Raw genomic sequence first — 18,748 nt, 5'->3', positions numbered from 1 at the left:
ATATATTGAATGTACATGTGATGATATTTAGCAAGCTGTTTTAATATCAACCATCAATCAAATATCAGATAGTTCCATCTGTTACATGACAGGGACGCTGATATCCCTTGTGCTCATCTTTTTATCCCCTGAGTGGCTTCATACCCCTAAGTTGTAACATGTGTCAGGTGGTTTTAGCCCTCTTGTGGCCACTTCTATGGATCAAAGGTTGTTTGCAAGACCCTATGTCAACCACACAGTGCTTCCAACTTTGATTCATTCATCACAGACGCATGCTATGCCATATGTTCTCAGATCAATAGCAATTTGATGACTGGTCAATATGGCCTCATCCATCATTATGACAGAATCCCCACATGACACAACTGTCAGCTGAAATGGTGGCCAAAAAATGAAAAAACTTTTATTACTAAAAATGAAATTTTAAAAATTCACATGATAACGTAGCAATAGGAGGAAATATTTTATGTTTCATGAGATAAGAATCTTGTCAAAACCGATAAATTTTAGCCTTTAAAACATGACTTAATATTGATGACATGTACTTCAAAGTGTATACCTTGTTGAGATTCCTGTACCTTTAATTCTATCATCAAAAAGCCACAATTACATGCCCTTTAAAATATGGCTTACCATAATATTGCCCACATGTATATCAGAGAGTAAACTCTGCTTAAATCCCATACCTTAAATTCTATCGTCAACTGCAAAGTAAAAAAAACTATAAAATGACTTTTACAAAGTTGATGCAGTGATTCTTGCTATCCTTGGACCATTAACTGCCAACAAAATTAATTTATCTTTATTCAGGAAATATTAAATGATCATATCTGATGAGATCACATAAACATTGAAAGTTTCACAGCACTTATGGGAATTACTAGTCCTCAGGGAAATATCTGGTAATTCCGAACTCCAATTGTGTGATTCCTTGCTTTCCACAAATAATTCTTTAGTGTGCACTGTAATCTGTCTATCGCCTCTCAGAGTATTTAGTAAGATTGAGATATTAAAAGTTATTTTCAGCTCTTCTTTTATGTTTACATGTGACAAAGTACCGCTACCGGTACTTGTAGATATATGTTCATCCCCTTTGCCATGTATACATGAATGCTGATTTCTTCCATTTGAGACTGTTGAACGCACAAGTAATTTGCTGGCAAATTATTGCAAAATGCAGCCAATATGATATTACGCAGGTGCAAAAATCTTTCAATTGGACATATCTCACCTTGTAATAAGCTGCCAAACTCAACTGTTTTCTTTCCTGTAAGGAAAATATTCTTCCCAGCCCATATTATTACAAGAAATTTTTGTATACAAAATGTGTCTCATATTTTGATGAATTTCTACTCATTTTTGTGTTTCAGATCAACGCAATGGCCAACCGAGCTGCAGGCAAAGGCTATGAAAGCACAGACTTCTACACCAATATCAAATTTCAGTTCCTAGGCATTGAAAATATCCACGTCATGAGAAGCAGTCTACAAAAACTTATAGAAGGTAAAACAATGGGGGTTGTGGCAGCAATGGAAATCTAGGCAGTTTTTTCCTCTCTGGAATTCTGTTTTGCTGTGTTCTGAATAAGTTATTTTAATCTTTGACTGAGTGACTGATGAGTTCATGGCGAAGTTGTATGGGATTGTGTCCCATAGTTTGTAAATGTAGTTTTACATAGTAATGTAAGAAGAATACTGGATTGTATCATATCAGCATTGACAAGCAATTGTGAGTTGACTTCTTAAATGCTGCTACTAGTTTCACTCTATGATCTCAAGAATTTTGTTTTATTTTGTCTATCTTCATTTCCAAAGAATTCCTGTATTTTCCTTGAGATCGAAAATTTCTATAGAGCTGTACATCAAAACACTATTGTGTGATGCAACTTAACTGTCTCAAAATATAGTGACCTCACCTTTGTGTGGTTTTTGCACCATTGGTTTTCGATATGTTTTGCCTTTTCCGTAAAGGAGCAATCTTCCTATTAAGAAATACTAAGTACTGTTGTTGTCTCCCACTTCTATGTTGTTCTAATCACTGGGATAATTCACTTGCACTGGGTGGGATATTAAGACATTAAGAAAACTCTCCAATTTTAACTTTTAAACATTCTTTTCATAACAAACTGTGTAAAGTTTATGAAGGAAATGAACTGTCTTTTAAATTCAAAACCATTTTCTGTGAGACAAATGAGATGTGTAAAAGATTTCCAGTCCTGTGAAATGTAAAACAAAAGGAGCAATGAGCTTTTGTGTTTGAGGGCGCTGCCAACACCTGCTCATATTCTGACATCATGCAAGCAGCAGTCTTGTGTACGTTGTTAGGCATGTTCCACTTTGAAGGCACCATACTTCTTTAAGATTTCATGCAGATAAGAATAGTTCGTGTCTACTTCCAGCTATCACTGTACATTCAAATCAGAGATGTGTGTTTAGTGACCATACTAGTACCACAATATCTGAGATGATGTGTAGACATTTACCCGAATCTCAGTTTTGTCTATTACTTGCGGAAGATTTGATTTATGTCCTGACATTTGAAAGAGTTTCCCGAATATTAAGAATTTTCAGTCCGCTTTACGTACCTCCAGTAACTCCTGCAATGAAAGGTAGCCATGAATCAAAAAAGAGCCAGTGGAAATCCTACAATAGAATGTTGATTCAGGAAAATGAAAAGCATATCATAACAAAGTGACTGATAACATCTTGTTAGTTAACGTCAATTTATCATTGGATGAGTATGTTATCAAAATGCCAGTTTATACTACAGGCCCACTGAGGGGCCTGATTGGCCTGACCAACGTTTATATACCTTGTCATTGTCAGTTGTATTCCTCGTTTTATCTCTCATGCAAATTAATTTCAAGGTCCGGTTCCAGTTTAAACACACGCAAAAGAAACAACAAGAAAATAGAAAAACAGTGAACTGAGCAAACAAATGAAGGCAACCTCTTGGTTATGATAGCAAGCAACACTAAGTAACATTTCAGTGATTGTAGCAAGGGATAATGGTTGAAAGTCACAGTTGTGGTACCATACTTCAAACATATATGTGCATATCAAATCAGTGCATCTGCTGTAAGGTATTTATCAAGATCACTCACTGTGGAGTTAATATCAGATATCATAAAAAAATGACATTGGTGTTCACCAGGTTTCCATCATGTTGACATCTAGACCCACTATGTATCCTTACCACACCACACACATCAAACTGTCCCACCCACAGGTCATTGCTCTATTGTCACCAAATGGCTTCCTCATCTCTCAGAGCACTCTTTTTGTTTTCTGTTTTTTTTCTCTCTCTCTTTCCATCCTGTCACTCGCTCCAGTTTGTGAATTAAAGAACCCATCTATGAACTCCTTTTTAGATGGACTAGAAGCTAGTGGATGGTTAAAACACATCAAAGCAATCTTGGATACCTCTGTATTTATTGCCAAGGTAAGTTTTCCATTCACCCACGGACACACTTTTATGTATCATAGATTTGTATCTCTGTTTCCAAGATGTAGTAGTAAATTGATTCTAGTTCCTTCTCTAAATTTTTTATGCCTTGTGTCACTGAAGAGTGGGCCCTGTGTCATAATATCATGTCAGAGATGATATAAAAATGAAAATGCAAAAAATTCCAATATTAAAGTGGCACTCCCACTTGATAACATTTTTAAAGCACATTTTTTAATGCCAATGGTCGATATTTGACGTGGCGACTGTGCGCGGATCACGAGATATCGATACAAACATGTCCTCAAAAAATGTAAAAGTTTGAATTCAGGTGGCCCACCTAAATTCAGCTTCCGAACATCGAACGTTCGGTCCCATTGTCAACTAAGCTATGGAGTACGAGTCTATGCTTACGCTGCTGTATGCCACAGTACCACTCGCGTCGGTGATCGGTCATGCCCCCTGGGGGAAAGCCTAGTCTTACTGACTCTGAGAAAAAACGGAAAACAAAGTTTGATTCCACCAGAATTCGCAAAGGTGACTAGCACAGTTACGTGCAGTTGATACATAGCGGCCGCCGAGTGGTATGTATAGACACATACCACGCGTGCGGCGTACTGTGTGGCAGACGACAAAATGTAGTCATCGAAGGCGGCTAATATTTGACACGTAAAAACTGATGTTTATGTGGCATTTGTTAAAATATAGTACAACTGATTTAGAATAATGAAAACGACAAAAACTAAGGAGAAGTTTTACAAAACTTACCTGAGGTAATGGCATAATGCTGTATATAAAGTCTTTGTAGTGGGAAGTAAATTAATTGCGTTGTTCGAACTTATTGTAGACTCCCTAGAATATCGTCAATCAGCACAACAACAAACCTTCGGGGGATTTCGGGTCAAAATCAGAAACGATCGTAAAACTTCGGGATGTGAAAAATACGCTCGGGAAATGACATGTTTTTATCGATATCTCGCGATCCGCGCGCAGTCGCCACGTCAAATATCGACCGTTGGCATTAAAAAATGTGTTTTAAAAATGTTACCAAGTGGGAGTGCCTCTTTAATAAAAGCACAAAGTTCCAAGTGACTGTGTACATACCAACCTAAAAAAGAACATTTATTATGGTTTGCATAATCACTACGGTCTGGTGTGAACACACCACAAGTTGCTACAACTAAGCTTTTGAGCAGGTCGTCTTTTTCAGTGGATAAATTTCGCATTTTAACAGTGGAAAAACAATGATACCGTTAATAAGCTATAGGTCTTTGCTGGCTGATCTTCAAATGTGTATCCTCAAATTGCAGTAGGATGAAATTCATAGAACTCTGTCCGTACAACTATAGAAAATAATCCAAATTGTTGCAATTAAGAAATGTAACAATATTATCCATTGATAATAAGCTGACAAGATATTGAATAAGATGACTCAACCATATAGATATAACTAGCATTCCATGGTGATAATTTGTATCATATTGCAGGCCATAGCAAAGGAAAGTACCAGTGTAGTAGTACACTGTTCCGATGGATGGGACAGAACAGCACAGACCTGTTCATTGGCCTGTATGATGCTAGATCCATACTACAGAACCTTACATGGCTTTCAGGTAGGTGATGCCAAAGTGCAAATGAGAATGCGTCTCTTTTCCTGGGACTATACCCTTTTTCCATGATAATTAATACACCATGAAATATTGATCCCAAATTTTACCAATCCATTCAGCTTGCTATGGCTATCCAACAAAATTAATTTTAGAAGTCATGTTTATGATCGATTTGTTACTTCAAATATGTCAAATCAAGCTGACGTTAATTTATACAAAGGGCATGAAAAGAAAGTTGTGTTTTCATAGTATCAGGACCGCTAACCTGGTCATCCAGACATTTTCCATCCACCGAGTAGGCCCAAGTTAAGGAAAGGGCCAGGCTAAGTATGGTGTGGATAGATGACCAGCGGTAATTGCCCTAAGACTGTTTTCCATAAATCAACATGAAAAACATTTGCCATAAGCAATGTATGTTGTTCCCAGTTGAGCATAAGACACCAGGTTTTCAGTGTTAATGATTTGTATATTTGTTTGTTGTTGAATCAGGCCCTAATAGAAAAGGAATGGTTGGCATTTGGTCACAAATTCACTGACAGGTAAGATGCACAAGTTATAACCCATTATCTATTGCTGGATACTATATTGTTATTGTGGTCATATTTGACAAAGTGTTGTATTAACCATCAGTCTATAAAAATAGCAGTCAATAGTCTCGTTTCTTGTAATCAGCATATACATTTTAAGGATAATCATATGATTATATATTAATGTCATAAAACATCTGCTTGTGTGTCAAGAATTGGATACTAAGTCACTGTTTTGAAACCAAATATGGTACGAGTGCCTTCAGTATAGATTTTCAGGCAGTTCACACTTGTTCATGTGATTAACCCTTTGAGCGCCGAAGTCTATTTTTGTCCTCTTTAGAAAATAAACCCCAACCAATTTTTCTCAGATTTTTGCCAAAATTTTGAGAAAAAACTGTAGCAAATGAAATGTGATGTCCATTTGGTCCAAAATTATCAAAAAATTACAGAAAAATTCATAAAAATTGGTAAAATTTTACACTAAAATTTTGGCGGGAGAAAATTACAGCACTCAAAGGGTTAAAGGGATAAATTGCCAGTGAGATCAAACAGAATGCTAATGATTCAAGGTAACATATGACATTCAATGGAAAATGACTTTCAAAGATGAGTACATGTAGTCATGTAGGAAACATAATCTACCACACCAGAAAATATATCCATTTTCACACCAATTCAATTTCATTGGTATTGCAGATGTGGTTTCCTTGACATTGACCCCAGGGAAGTGTCACCAGTGTTCACCCAGTTCCTAGATTCAGTATGGCAACTCACACAGCAGTATCCTTGTGCGTTCCAATTTAATGAACGCTTCCTGCTGACTCTGCATGACCATGTCTACTCCTGTCAGTTTGGTACATTCCTGGGAAACTGTGAGAAAGAAAGAGTTGATAACAAGTAAGTACATTGGATATCATCCATAAGCATTTTAAGTTTGTATACAAAGTTAAGTGGACAAAAGTTCATATAACTTTCTATGCAACCAGTGCAAAATAATTTGTTAAGTACAGAAAGGATCAGCACTGAACTCAAATGTGTCTCCAGAGGGCAGCATCGAATTGTGTATGCAAGAGTCTTCACAACTAAGTTATCACTTTTTAACAATGCCAAGTAACTAAGGCTGTGACATAGCCAAACAACACGCAAGGTGTAGTAAGTTTGTATAGTATCATTTCCTAGAATGTTCATGCACAAACACAAGCTTACACTCTTGTCTATCCTATCTCGATGTTGACTGTGTGGTTGCCAATAGTAAAATGTAGTTAAATCACCCATAGTTGTGTTGATTTTTGTTTTCATGGTATTCAGAATTCCTGATTGCAGCAACTTGGCTTTATCAACAGTTGGATAACCTCAAGTGTATTGTCAGCAACAGTCGGTGTGTCTTGCAGCATCAGGAATTCCATTCAGGCAAAAGAAAGTCTTTTGGACTTCAATTACTATCCTCAGTGACTATAGAAAGCTTGCAAATTGTGTTTTTCAGATTACCAAGCAGGACCTATTCACTATGGGGATACATGCAGACTAGAATGACAGACTATGTGAATCCACTGTACAGAAAAGATCACCCAATTACAAAGGGCTTGATGATACCAAACACAAGCCCTCAGTGTTTCAAGTAAGCAAATCAGTTCCATTTTTCTCTCATGGTGAATATTTCAGTGATCATTTATACTTTATGTTATCATTATCCAAGACTAGACCTTTTTGCTGTGTGTGATTGTAATTATACAATTTGTAATCAAAAAGCTCCTTTGTATAACAGGAAATTCAAAAAGTTGATAAAAATTTGAATTATGGGCAAAAGACTAATAAAAGTTTTAATGAGCAGTTTACACGTCCACTAACAGGAGAACCAGGGAATGAGAAGGGCACCTTTAAGAATTGACTAGACTAGACTGTACGGTAGTTCATGTTTATAATGTTAAAAGATTCTGTGCTTGATAATACTAACAGAAAACTCCCACCCTTCAAAATGTACTTTTCAAAGTGGAATGGAAACATCAATAATTTGATACAATTTTACCCATCAATACAAAAATCATATTGCGTTTCATACAATTATATATAACCATATTTTGTAATCTTCATAATTCTGTCAGGTTTTGGCGTGGCATGTACAACAGATTTGACAATGGCATTCATCCTAGGGAGTCACTACAGGATGTACTGAGTGCAATGAAAGACCACAGTACTTCACTAGAAGATCATGTCACATTTCTTGAAAAAGTAAGTCTTCCCAGATCGGAATTGCACTGATTTACTACTGCAATACTGTGTAACATGGCATACTGCATGTGTCAAATTCAATATTACATATTGGTTTATTACTTGCCATAGAATATAAACGACATTGCAAAGGATCTTCCATATCACATGTACTACATGCAGGGTGTGTAGGCTCTTAGAAAGCCCTGGAATATCAAACTACTCTTTGAGGGTTCTTGAAGTTCTGGAAAACCTGAACTTACTACTGGAAACTCCAACAAACATCTGGAAAATCAATTATCAATCCTCAGTATTGAAAATTACCCATGTTATATATCAAACATAAGTATCACTTTTGCATTCAGAAAAAAAAACCCAGTATGTTTATATTATCTTTTAATTCATATTCTCTTAATGTAAATCTTGAAAGTCTGATCATGTTATTGTTGTTCACTGCAGAAAATTACCAGCTTGAAGAAGCTACTTGGGAAATCCGATGAGAAGATTGACATTAGTAAAGAAAACGGCAGCACCAATGATGTAGACAGCTTGGTGAACAGCGTGAAAAAAGCTGAGATTTGCGACGGAGACTTGGTGAACGACAACAGTGAACGTGACAGTGCAATAGAATCCAGTGGTGAAGAGACTAGTAGCAACTCAGACAGTGCAATAAACAGAATGGCAGGTGCTGATACTTATGTAGAGTTAACTTCAGCTCAGTTGGAAGAGGCTATTGAGTCAGTGGCACTGACTTGGAAGACTATACGAAATGTAAGGCAGTGTTCGTGTGCGTCGCCGTTCGATCACTTCAGCAGAAGGGTAAGTTTACATCAGGAACTTGTTAGTTCCCTAGAACGTTTTTGTATCAGGGAATTCAACATTTAATAGTGGTGTGAAGAACTCTACCCATTGAATTTGTGTATTCATGCTGTGAGTACATCATTGTCATTCTTTGCCAGTGAAACAGTGCCCTCAATGTTAAAATTGATTTCATCTTTTCTGTTTGTTCAAAGCTGGATATTCATAGTAACACAACATTCAAGTTAAACACTGAAAAGCTTGACAGTTAAGATGGAAGGGGAACTGAAATAGAATATCAGCCAACCAGTCAAGTGTTATTATTGTCCTTTTCTCTTGACATCCAAAGCAAATGCCACAGACAGTTCCATTGCTAGTTACAGGAATGTTACCGTAGCATAACTACCCCAGCACTATAATGCTGTAAGATAGATTTTTTACAACAAGGGCATTCTATGAACCATCTTACTTCATTGAGATATTTTTATGTTTTTTTTTAAATCTGTAATATCTTATAGGGCTCAACGTTTGGTTTCTTGCCAGGGGTTAAGATCAGAAATTTTATTTGTATTGATTCACTGCATGATTCGTAATAGTAAAGGATAAAATAGAATTAATTGTTACTTGTTATATACGTTTGTACGACCACTATACCCAGTTTACCCTCTGATGAAAACAGTTCACACACGTACACGATGTCAGACCCTGCAGGTATAGATTGTCTGTTTGATGTGTAAAAATGTTGGACATATATTGACAAGGGATGAAATATAATGTAATATAATGATAATGATGGCACAATACGTCCCTTGTGAAACAATAAGTTGTTATCATGGTAAAAATTGTTATGGCTACTCGCATAGTTATAAAATGGACCTGCGCATGCACAGTCAGTAAGCCGCTGGCGCGACTATTACATGTACATAAATTCTGCAGTGAATTAGTGCTTATATAAACTGCATGAAGCACACGCATCATGTACTCTCTTTCTCTTTGCAAACTACTGCAATGATCAATGCCTTTGTTTTTAGATGATGAAGTTGAATCCACCCACAAAGAAATTTGGCAATTATATATCCTCTGTTGTACACAAAGTGATCATGTATCATGGATAAACTTATGATTGAACTATCACCTACAATCATTCATTTGTTTCATGTTATATTCCCAGTATCATTGTTGGAAGTGTGGTGAAGTGTTCTGTACACGGTGCATTGACAAGCAGACGCCGCTACCAGGCCACTACTCTCAGAGTCCTGTATCAGTATGCCGACCCTGCTACAAGGAAGTCAAACACGGCCAAACCAGTGGAACTCCAACGCCAACTGATTAGAAACAATCTCAGCATCACAAAGCACAGACTGTCATTGGAGAATAGAGATTTCAAAACAAACAGTTACAAGAGAAAGTGAACAGGCTTTCATTGTCTGGGAGATGTTTACTTTCTGTTATTTTAATTTGTATAGATTTTCTCCCACATTGTGACATTTCATTCTGTATTATACACCAACTCTAAGTTATAATTTTTTTTAGAAAAGTTGTAATTTTTTTTTAACAGTCGAGAGTGGCATATTTCATTTACCACTATTGTTTATGCTTTGCTTACAAGAAACCAAAGAGCCTCAGGCAAGTTAGGCTAAGGTATTTAACAAACAACAACTGCAAGCTTGAGCATGTGTGCTTCTGAGCTGTTGAAACAATGTTAGAGTACATTTATGGTTTTGTCATAGATTTTGGTAGACCAACTAACACAGAGGCTTTTTGCCAGCACTGCTGTCACTCCGTGTCTTTGGTTAAAGTGTGACTAACTGTATCCACAAACAGTTATGTTAAATGTTTCTGTGTGCTACATATCAGCATCAACTAAATTTTCTGTGTGTACTTGATGCAAAAGTTGGAAATTCTCAGTAATATTCAGCTTGTCAATTAAACCTGTCTATGAGTTAAGTTATTGTTAAGGATGGACTTCTTGTTCTTGAATAACAGTGCACCCTAAACGTATCTGAGAGTACACAAAGAAAATGTAATTTCTGCCTAAAATAAAAACACCGGAAAATTGCAAAAGTCACACTAATTTTAGGCTATGAATTATCTTTGCATGTAGCCTCAGTCATTGTTTACGGTATTTCTCTCTCTATGTTTTTGTAAGTCCCACCAATTTTGAACTCTATCACTCTTTGAGATGAGTCAAGGTCAAGCCAGTGTCATGTGTTTGAAGAAAGCAGGTTACAGTCTCCAGTCAAGATTTATCTTTGTACATACCTAAATGGTTTTGTTCCCAATTTTATTCTCCCCATCAGTCTATACTCTTCTGAAACAATGCTGTGTGTGCATTGTGATTTCATACTTTCTTGAAGCCTGTTGAAAGAGTTGAATGTACGTGTATCAACTCCCAATCATGCCACTGGGGGCGCTGTTTAGGATGAGGGATGAAAATTAAAGAATTATTGTGGACAGCAGGTTGTATGGTGCAGTGGGTTAGTTTCACTCTGACTCAACTTCAGCAAATCCTGGTTTGAGCTGGTTCATTAGAGAGAGTGAAAAACCACAATGCAAAGATTGCAGGGCAGGTTTTTTGAAGGAGATATTTATCATAAGGTCTACCTTTGTGCAGAGAGGCAATTTACCTTTGAAGTTAGTTGTACACAGCACTCTGTATCAGCAAGTGTAGAGAAATTTACCGTTATTTACAAGACAAAAAAATTAGCTGATCCCATTGACTGTACTTACTGCTTATTTAGCAAATGCTCCCGGTCGTTTGTTTACTGCCACCAAGACAATCCTGTCATTTCATTTTATTAGATTGAAGATTTTAGATATTTTTTTCAATTTGTTTAACATTTTTTGTGAGGTTTAATAATATCAAAAAATATTGGTGCTTCATTGTTGATTTTATCATTTGGGGAAAATCCACGTTCTCCGTAGCCAAATTGTAACCCTTGGATACACTCTATCCCATTATGGACCCTGTGTGTTCCTTCTAAGATGAGATGATTAGGGGTAATTGAATTGTAGAATATTTGTCCAGTGTTCCAGATATTTTTATCAATAGCAAAATCAAGCTTGTATGATGACATATTTTGTTACATGTGCTAAGTGTTGATTTCTGTAACAGTAGCATAATGACGTTTGACTTTTTGTAAGTAGGTAATTGTAAATTAGTGGTTCTAACATCCTACTGGGAAACAGAAGCAGGTGGTGCTACTCTATTGGGATTGTGACAATACCACTGGAGAACCGTTCTCCCAAGCTCAAGTAATGCACTGGTCACCTTTTTGGTTTTTATGTGGTCTAAATCTTTCATACTCGTTCTTGTTCTTTTATTTTTTTTACTCTTTTGGTTTTTTTTGTTTCAGCTTTACCTGAATTAAGATAAAACTTTTTTTGAAGTGTACAGAGTCCCAAAGCAACCTTCTGTTATTCCTCCTCATAAGGACAAGTTGTTGATGAATGTTGACATTGTGTTCAAAATCCTGGTGGAGAGAACCACCATTCATTTGCCATAATGTACACATGTAAGACCTAAATTTTTTCATCAATGGAACCAGTGATATGGGGGGATATTGTTATGACACTAGTGACATATGGTCAGACACTCAGTTTGCTGGGTATTACACTGGTGGAAACACACACCGCACAAACAAATAGGTCAATTGTATTACGAGTAGTGGTTGATGTAATACATGAAATTGTACCAGTGGCTGACTTCTCTCACTTGTGTCACTTTCACAGGGGGTATTGAAAGTGGAAAAGAAGCAATAACGTGTAACCGTGATGAAAATCAATGTTCTGAGACTTTACAATGTGTAGATGTGTGCCATAGAAAAGATGTCTTTCACAAGCAGCCTGCCATGTTGTGTTTGAAATGGTTTTCTGTGCTTGCTTGTATTGTCTAGGTTTATCTAGGTATGTTTTGTACAGGTACTGGTAACCGCATATAGCATTACTGTCATCAAATTATATAAATGCGTTTCCTGACGTATTTGTATCTCTGAAAACAGACATTGTTCTCAGTCAATTTCTGCTCAGACGTGTAAGGCACAGATGGGTACTTGTCACAATCAGACTTGTCAATATAAAATTTGGACGTTTGTTTGTATTGAGCATATGGTTATACATCTCTGACCATCATGGGCAAAACTTTTTTACTGTGAATATTAAACGTTCACAGTGTATACGCTCAACTCACCAGTAGAATATATGAAAAATCCTTTTACCTATATAACTTGCGTAGTTTACTTGCATCTATGTGAACATGCTAGCACTTTTGTGTCTCATGTTCAATCGGTGGTGTTTACAATGGCAAACGCACAATTTGTATCTAATTTTTGTCAAGGGCGGTAAGCAGAGGTTGCCCAGTTATTTTGCCAGGGTTCCCCTTGGTATGTCAATGCAATCTGACTAGGGGACAGCAGAAAAGTTACCAGGGTTTCAAAATCATTTACCAGTGTTCCCCAACCTTTAGCAAAAACTCTGGTGTACCTAGGATAGGGCAGGACACATTCAAGAAACTGTCTGACAGAAAATATTGACACATTAATTAAGCTTTGATATACTTGCCCAAATGCATATAGCGATCACCATAATGACTTCAAAGGAGTTCAGATTTGTATCTGTCATTTGGTTTGTCATAATGATCTGATGAGTTTAGAAGTAGGTACCTAAGTACACAGACATAGCATTTGTCATTGACTATGAGAGTGTATTTGACCTTGATTAAAGCTCCATTAGCTGTAACTTTTAATGTGTTTTGTATAATTTTGGTTCCGTAGGTATTATACAATTTCTTATTCTATTCCAAAAGTCCTGTCTGAATACCTAGTGTTCAATGAATCAACATAGCCTGTATGTGAGTAAAGGCCAAAGTTTTTGTTGACTACTGAGTTTTAGTCTTGATTCAAATCATTTTGTCAACTATAACTTTTCAACTTATAGAGTAGGTATCTTACAAACTTTGGAGCAACAGAAATATTGTGCTCATTTTCTTGATCAAATGAAGAATAACAAAAGTTGCAGCTGTATGAAGACATGCGTGTCACTAGAAATGAATTAAACCATATGAAGATTGATACTAGAGAATTTTCATGGAAAGGAATAAAAAAGGAAAAGTAAATTTATTTCAGTTGGAAACTTCATGTTTTTCTGTCTCTGTGATGAAAAGATAATGCCACTGTTACTCTTTGATCCATGTCGAAAGATGTATAGTTAACTCAACCGTTTATTTGTAATGATGCGATAAAAAAACAAAGTCTTATAGTGAAAGTTTTAAATGAGGACGTGGCAATGTAAATGTTATAGTTTAGATTTGAGTTTGACATTTCAAGATGTCAGAATACATGACTGGTAACAGAATGCTGCCCTACGTATCACTTCTACATCACTTTGATATTGTTTGATGCTGGGAGAAACGACAACTCAGGATGGTTGCCATCTTGGTATTGTATATTTTAGAAGATAAATATTTTGCACTGCTGTCACGTGTAGCATTTTGAAACTAGCTTCAGGGAAAAATAGGTATCTCATTTAAGTTTGAGCACCATTTGTAGAGAAATATATGCAAAATGTTTTGGTAATTGGGTGCACTTTTTGTCTTGTCAGGAAGTTTCCATGTTTGAGAATTTTTGTTTCACAGTTGTTTAGGGGTCAATCATGTCTGAATTGAAAGCACGCCAAAAGGATAGCTTTTGTTTTAGTTTTATTTTTGACAAAAAGGGAAGAAGCTTATCTGCTCCAGAAAAGTACCAACCTTGATAAAAGGCACACCATCCAACGTTCATTGTCAGATGAAAACAAGCATGGAAACTTGCTGTGTGACAATTTTAAGCAGGGTCAGGCTTTTTTCAATACAGCCGTGATTTATATCAAAAAATTAAATTTTACAGGGGTGATTAGATTTGAGACAAAACTTTTTCTGGCGTAAAAGTTTTGATACTATGTCCAATAGTCACATTGAAAGTGATAAGACAAAATATTGTGAGCCTTATGATATCAACATCAGTTGTGATTTGATGAGATTTAAGCGCAGTACTGCCACCCAGCATCTTAAGTTTGTCTTTGTGGTACCATAACTTTCGGACCAGAAATCACTCAGTGCAGTGTATTAAACGTATACAATCACTTGTTCCAATTTTGCCACAGTTACCATGGAAAGAGAAAATCTAACCAATCACAGATTTTAAGCGGGTGGCCGCTTCTTAAAAAACAGTGCCCTCACATGGGCATTTTGAATACCAAGGAACTCCCCTTTGACCATATATGGGCATATTTAGATTACAGGTGACTGTATACCTTTTATTAGTGTCGCCTGGATCTTATCACAATTTTGACATAGTTTATTGGAATATATGCTATTTGATAATCACCATTGCATAATGGTTAATGCATATATACGTAATGTTTGACTTGCAGAAAACACCAGATGTGCATTTCATAACATTCTGAAGTCTATGAATCAATTTGAACCGTGACTACCATGGCAAATCATGCAAATTGTTTGATGTACCTCCAACGAAATGTTGATTGCAATTAGTTTGAAGTACCATTACCTTAACGATGAAAGCAGTGAGAAGCCCACATATCAGTGTTTGTTATCAGTATAGATCAACAAGGCCATCAGCAGATGATAGAAACTCTGAAAATTCTTCAGATTTCATTTTTTATGCATTTCATTGTGCATTAGATACAGAGACTTCTTTTTTATTTAGGGGCTCTCATGAGCATGAGGCGGGGATTGTCAAGAGTTCCTCCAATTTTTTTTGTTTTGAAAACTTTTCTAAGTTCTAATTTGCACATTGATGATTCTGATCACATCAAAAATGTAAAATAAATTCAAGAGAAATTTACCCATGTTTCCATGGCAATAGTTGAAACAACTCACTCAGAACAGAATGCCAGTGACTACTTAAAATCAATCAAATATAATTGGTGGGGGCGAGATAAAAGGACTTTGAAATAAAATTTAAGTGCTTCAGAACCACTTGTGACTTCCAAAACACCGCAATCTTGCATTCTAACGCTGCTATCAAGACTTCAGAAAAACTCTCATCAAAAGCATTATGCTAATTTATGTAAATCATTGAAAAGCACAACACTTGTGACCTTTTTGACAGCATGTCAGGTGATCAATTTACATAATGTTTAAGTGAATTTGAGAACTCGCATAGATTTATTTGTTGGACAGTTATCGTTTCCATTGAGCAGCACAGGCAAATGTTTCAGTGTCAACCATCACAAGATATTTATAAAGGTATAGTTATTGATGCTAGCAGTGATGTCTTCTGTGTATATAAGATAAAACTAAGTGACAGTATAAAAGGTCTAGTGTATATATATATTGTAAGAGTTTGCAAACAAATGCGATGTCTGATGTGATGTGTTGATATGCAAAGTTCAATAAAGTTATTTGGCTGATGACAAGAGTACATCGTATTTGTTATAACTTTTCTTGTATGGGAAAAGATCTTACAAGTAGGTGTGTGGGTGGTACCGTTTGGCGTGTGGACCACAGGGGACCCAGAAGTCTGGTTGTTGTTGTTGTTGTTTGTATTGTCGTTTATGTTTATTAGTCGTGTTGTCGTTGTTGTTGTTGTTTACCAATAATTGTCGTTGTTTAAAATGTAATGTAGACCATGTCATAAGAAACACTGCAAAGACAATAATTCAGTAATGAACTGCCCTCCTTCATTTTACAGAACACAACAACATTTAACATGAAGAGAGACACGACATTATCTGTGTTTATTTTAACATGGGCTTCATTACACTGGTCACTTTCTATCGCAGGGCAAATATCAAAATTCAGGTTCGGATTTGCTTAGGTGTTGTGTAGGAATTTTAAACTTGCATGTTCAAAGCATTCACTATAATTAACATGATTGGAACTAATTTGGGATAATTGGATGGTGAAGTAATGTCTTTAAAATCTACAAATGTAAGCTTATCTACTTTTCTTTTTACGTTACACACTTGTTTTTATGAGTAATTTGTAATATGGCAACATTCAGCAATAGGGCACCTACCATTTTTGAGAAATTTGAAAAATATGAAGATCCAATTATCCCAAATTAGTTCCAATCGATTTAATTGCGACTAATTATATGACACAAAATTTTGTCATTTTTGCATTGGTACTCTAAAACAGATTCAAAAAGGCTAAAAAAGCACAAACAAACAAAGACACGCAGACGCATAAAACAAAATGTAGAGTTGAAAAGCAACAAGAATTGCCATCGCGAAAAGTGAAGCACCTTGTCAGACACATGTGTCATATTGCCTTGCTGAAGACCCTTGTCTATTTTAGAGTTTTACAGTAGGTAGGTTTGGTTTAACATACCTATGCTGCAACATAAACTTTCAATTTTATTAAATTGAGATTATCAATGACAAATGTCAGCTGTTTGGCGATTTTTTTTACAAAACTAACAAATTTGACCAAACACATAATACATAAGTTGTCGCATGGTCTCTGTTCTGTAGATTTCCAACACCAAATCTACTAAACAAATACGTTTGCCTACCCGGCTAATTACTGGTACCTTTGACATCAAATTTTGAATAACACGATTGGAACTAATTTGGGATAATTTGATTTTCATATTTTGCAAATTTCTCAAAAGTGTTAGGTGCCATATAGCTGAATGTTGCAATATCGCAAATTACTCATGAAAGCAGGTGAGTAATACAAAAAGAAAAGTAGATGAGATAACATTTGTAGATTAATCGACATTACTTCACCATCCAATTATCCCAAATTAGTTCCAATCGTGTTAAATTAACTTACGCTCTACCACGGTCCTCACAAACCTGACCAGAATCGGCCCACTCATGTGGAAGATATCAGGGTTTTCATACTGCAGGTATCTACATATCTACAAAGCGAACTTGACTTTCGCCTACCCTTCTAACCGCTGCTACCTTTCACATAAAAAGTCCCTTTTTATTCGGAAATTGGCTTCCCTCTCCATTCCATACACATCAAAGCAAACCTGTCTGGAATCGGTCTATTGAGACAAAAGCCAGCTGCGCAAAATACATCGCAAGGTTTTTGTTGTGTGAATTAAGCTTACATGTATGTATAGAAAATAGACAACACGAAGATTTTGGCCTATCTATCTACCTATACTGCTATGCTACCTTTCTCATCAAAATTGCAGTTTTACTTTAGGTGTACCTCCTGAATCCGTGGCACAATTCGGCCAACCAATAAACCAATTTGCATTTTTAAAAAAGAAAATCGAAATGGAGCTAATTTTCAATTTTCAAATGGTTTTATCATCTTGATTATTAACTTTAAGGCCTATTTCTAAATTTAAAATCTTTGGGCTGAGATTGAAAAATAGGAAACAGGTGTATACTGCTGTGAGGATGGCACTTTACGGCCATTCAAATTTCCCTCTGACAAACTCTATTTCCCACAATTCGTATTTCCGTTTTTTCAATTTCCTATATACCAAATGTCCGATTTTCCCATTTCATTTGGGGCGTGGCCCAGTATCTTTTCATACTATGGCGGAAATAATTGTATCGAATTGGAATTAAGGTGCAACATTTATCTCAGTGTAACCAAATGTACTGGGGCGGGGCTTGGTTACGATAATTGCGGCATAAGATACTTTTAAAAATTAGCGGGAATGAGGGACTGGTCAGTTTCTTCGGCCTTGGAGGCCGGTGGATTCATGGGGGTCACCCTGTTTTTCACTTTGGTGATGGTGTCACCTATTTTGAAATGCCATATTAGGGGGTCAGTGCGTTTTTAAGTTTCGACACGGGCTCATACTTGCCTAAAATGCATCAAATGCATCGTGCTAGCCATGAATTTCATCATTCAGTTTCATTTTTCGGCGCGCCCTTTGGGCGCGTAACTTTACTAATACGAGGTACGAAAATACCGCAAAGGATGCACGAGGACATTGGCGCAGCGTATCGCTCGGTGCGAAGCTGAGGGTGATGCACGGCGCCAATGTCCTAGTGCATCGTTTGCGGTATTTTCGTGATAACCTTATTATTATACATCTTACATTCTTCACCGGTACATCAAATTGTCTAGCCGTGGAAACGCAGCTATCTGTTGGCGGGGTAGGGTGCATGCGTGGCTATGCAGGTCATCAAAAGGTCAACCCCGCCTTTTGATGACCCGCATAGCGGCCACGCTACCCCGCC

The 18,748-nt window shown here is 36.5% G+C and overlaps 1 protein-coding gene across 4 annotated transcripts in view; it reads left to right on the top strand.

Moving 5' to 3' along the window:
- Positions 1–16,008, top strand: part of LOC139131739 (phosphatidylinositol-3,5-bisphosphate 3-phosphatase MTMR8-like) — a 61,586-nt gene extending 45,578 nt beyond the window's left edge. For 3 of the 4 annotated variants that reach the window (XM_070697941.1, XM_070697944.1, XM_070697943.1), the window contains exons 7-15: positions 1,371–1,503; positions 3,332–3,441; positions 4,932–5,057; positions 5,544–5,593; positions 6,281–6,481; positions 7,068–7,202; positions 7,687–7,813; positions 8,252–8,611; positions 9,762–16,008. In XM_070697941.1, coding sequence (XP_070554042.1) covers positions 1,371–1,503; positions 3,332–3,441; positions 4,932–5,057; positions 5,544–5,593; positions 6,281–6,481; positions 7,068–7,202; positions 7,687–7,813; positions 8,252–8,611; positions 9,762–9,923 — 1,404 coding nt within the window. In that variant the 3' untranslated portion in view covers positions 9,924–16,008. The remainder of the gene's footprint in view (positions 1–1,370; positions 1,504–3,331; positions 3,442–4,931; positions 5,058–5,543; positions 5,594–6,280; positions 6,482–7,067; positions 7,203–7,686; positions 7,814–8,251; positions 8,612–9,761) is intronic. The other variant, XM_070697942.1, reaches the window with a different exon arrangement.
- Positions 16,009–18,748: the final 2,740 nt, after the last annotated feature.

The sequence above is a fragment of the Ptychodera flava genome, chromosome 4, assembly GCF_041260155.1.
Source record: "Ptychodera flava strain L36383 chromosome 4, AS_Pfla_20210202, whole genome shotgun sequence".
NCBI lineage: Eukaryota > Metazoa > Hemichordata > Enteropneusta > Ptychoderidae > Ptychodera > Ptychodera flava.
Note: the sequence above shows the minus strand (reverse complement) of the source record. Positions and strands in the feature narration are given on the sequence as shown.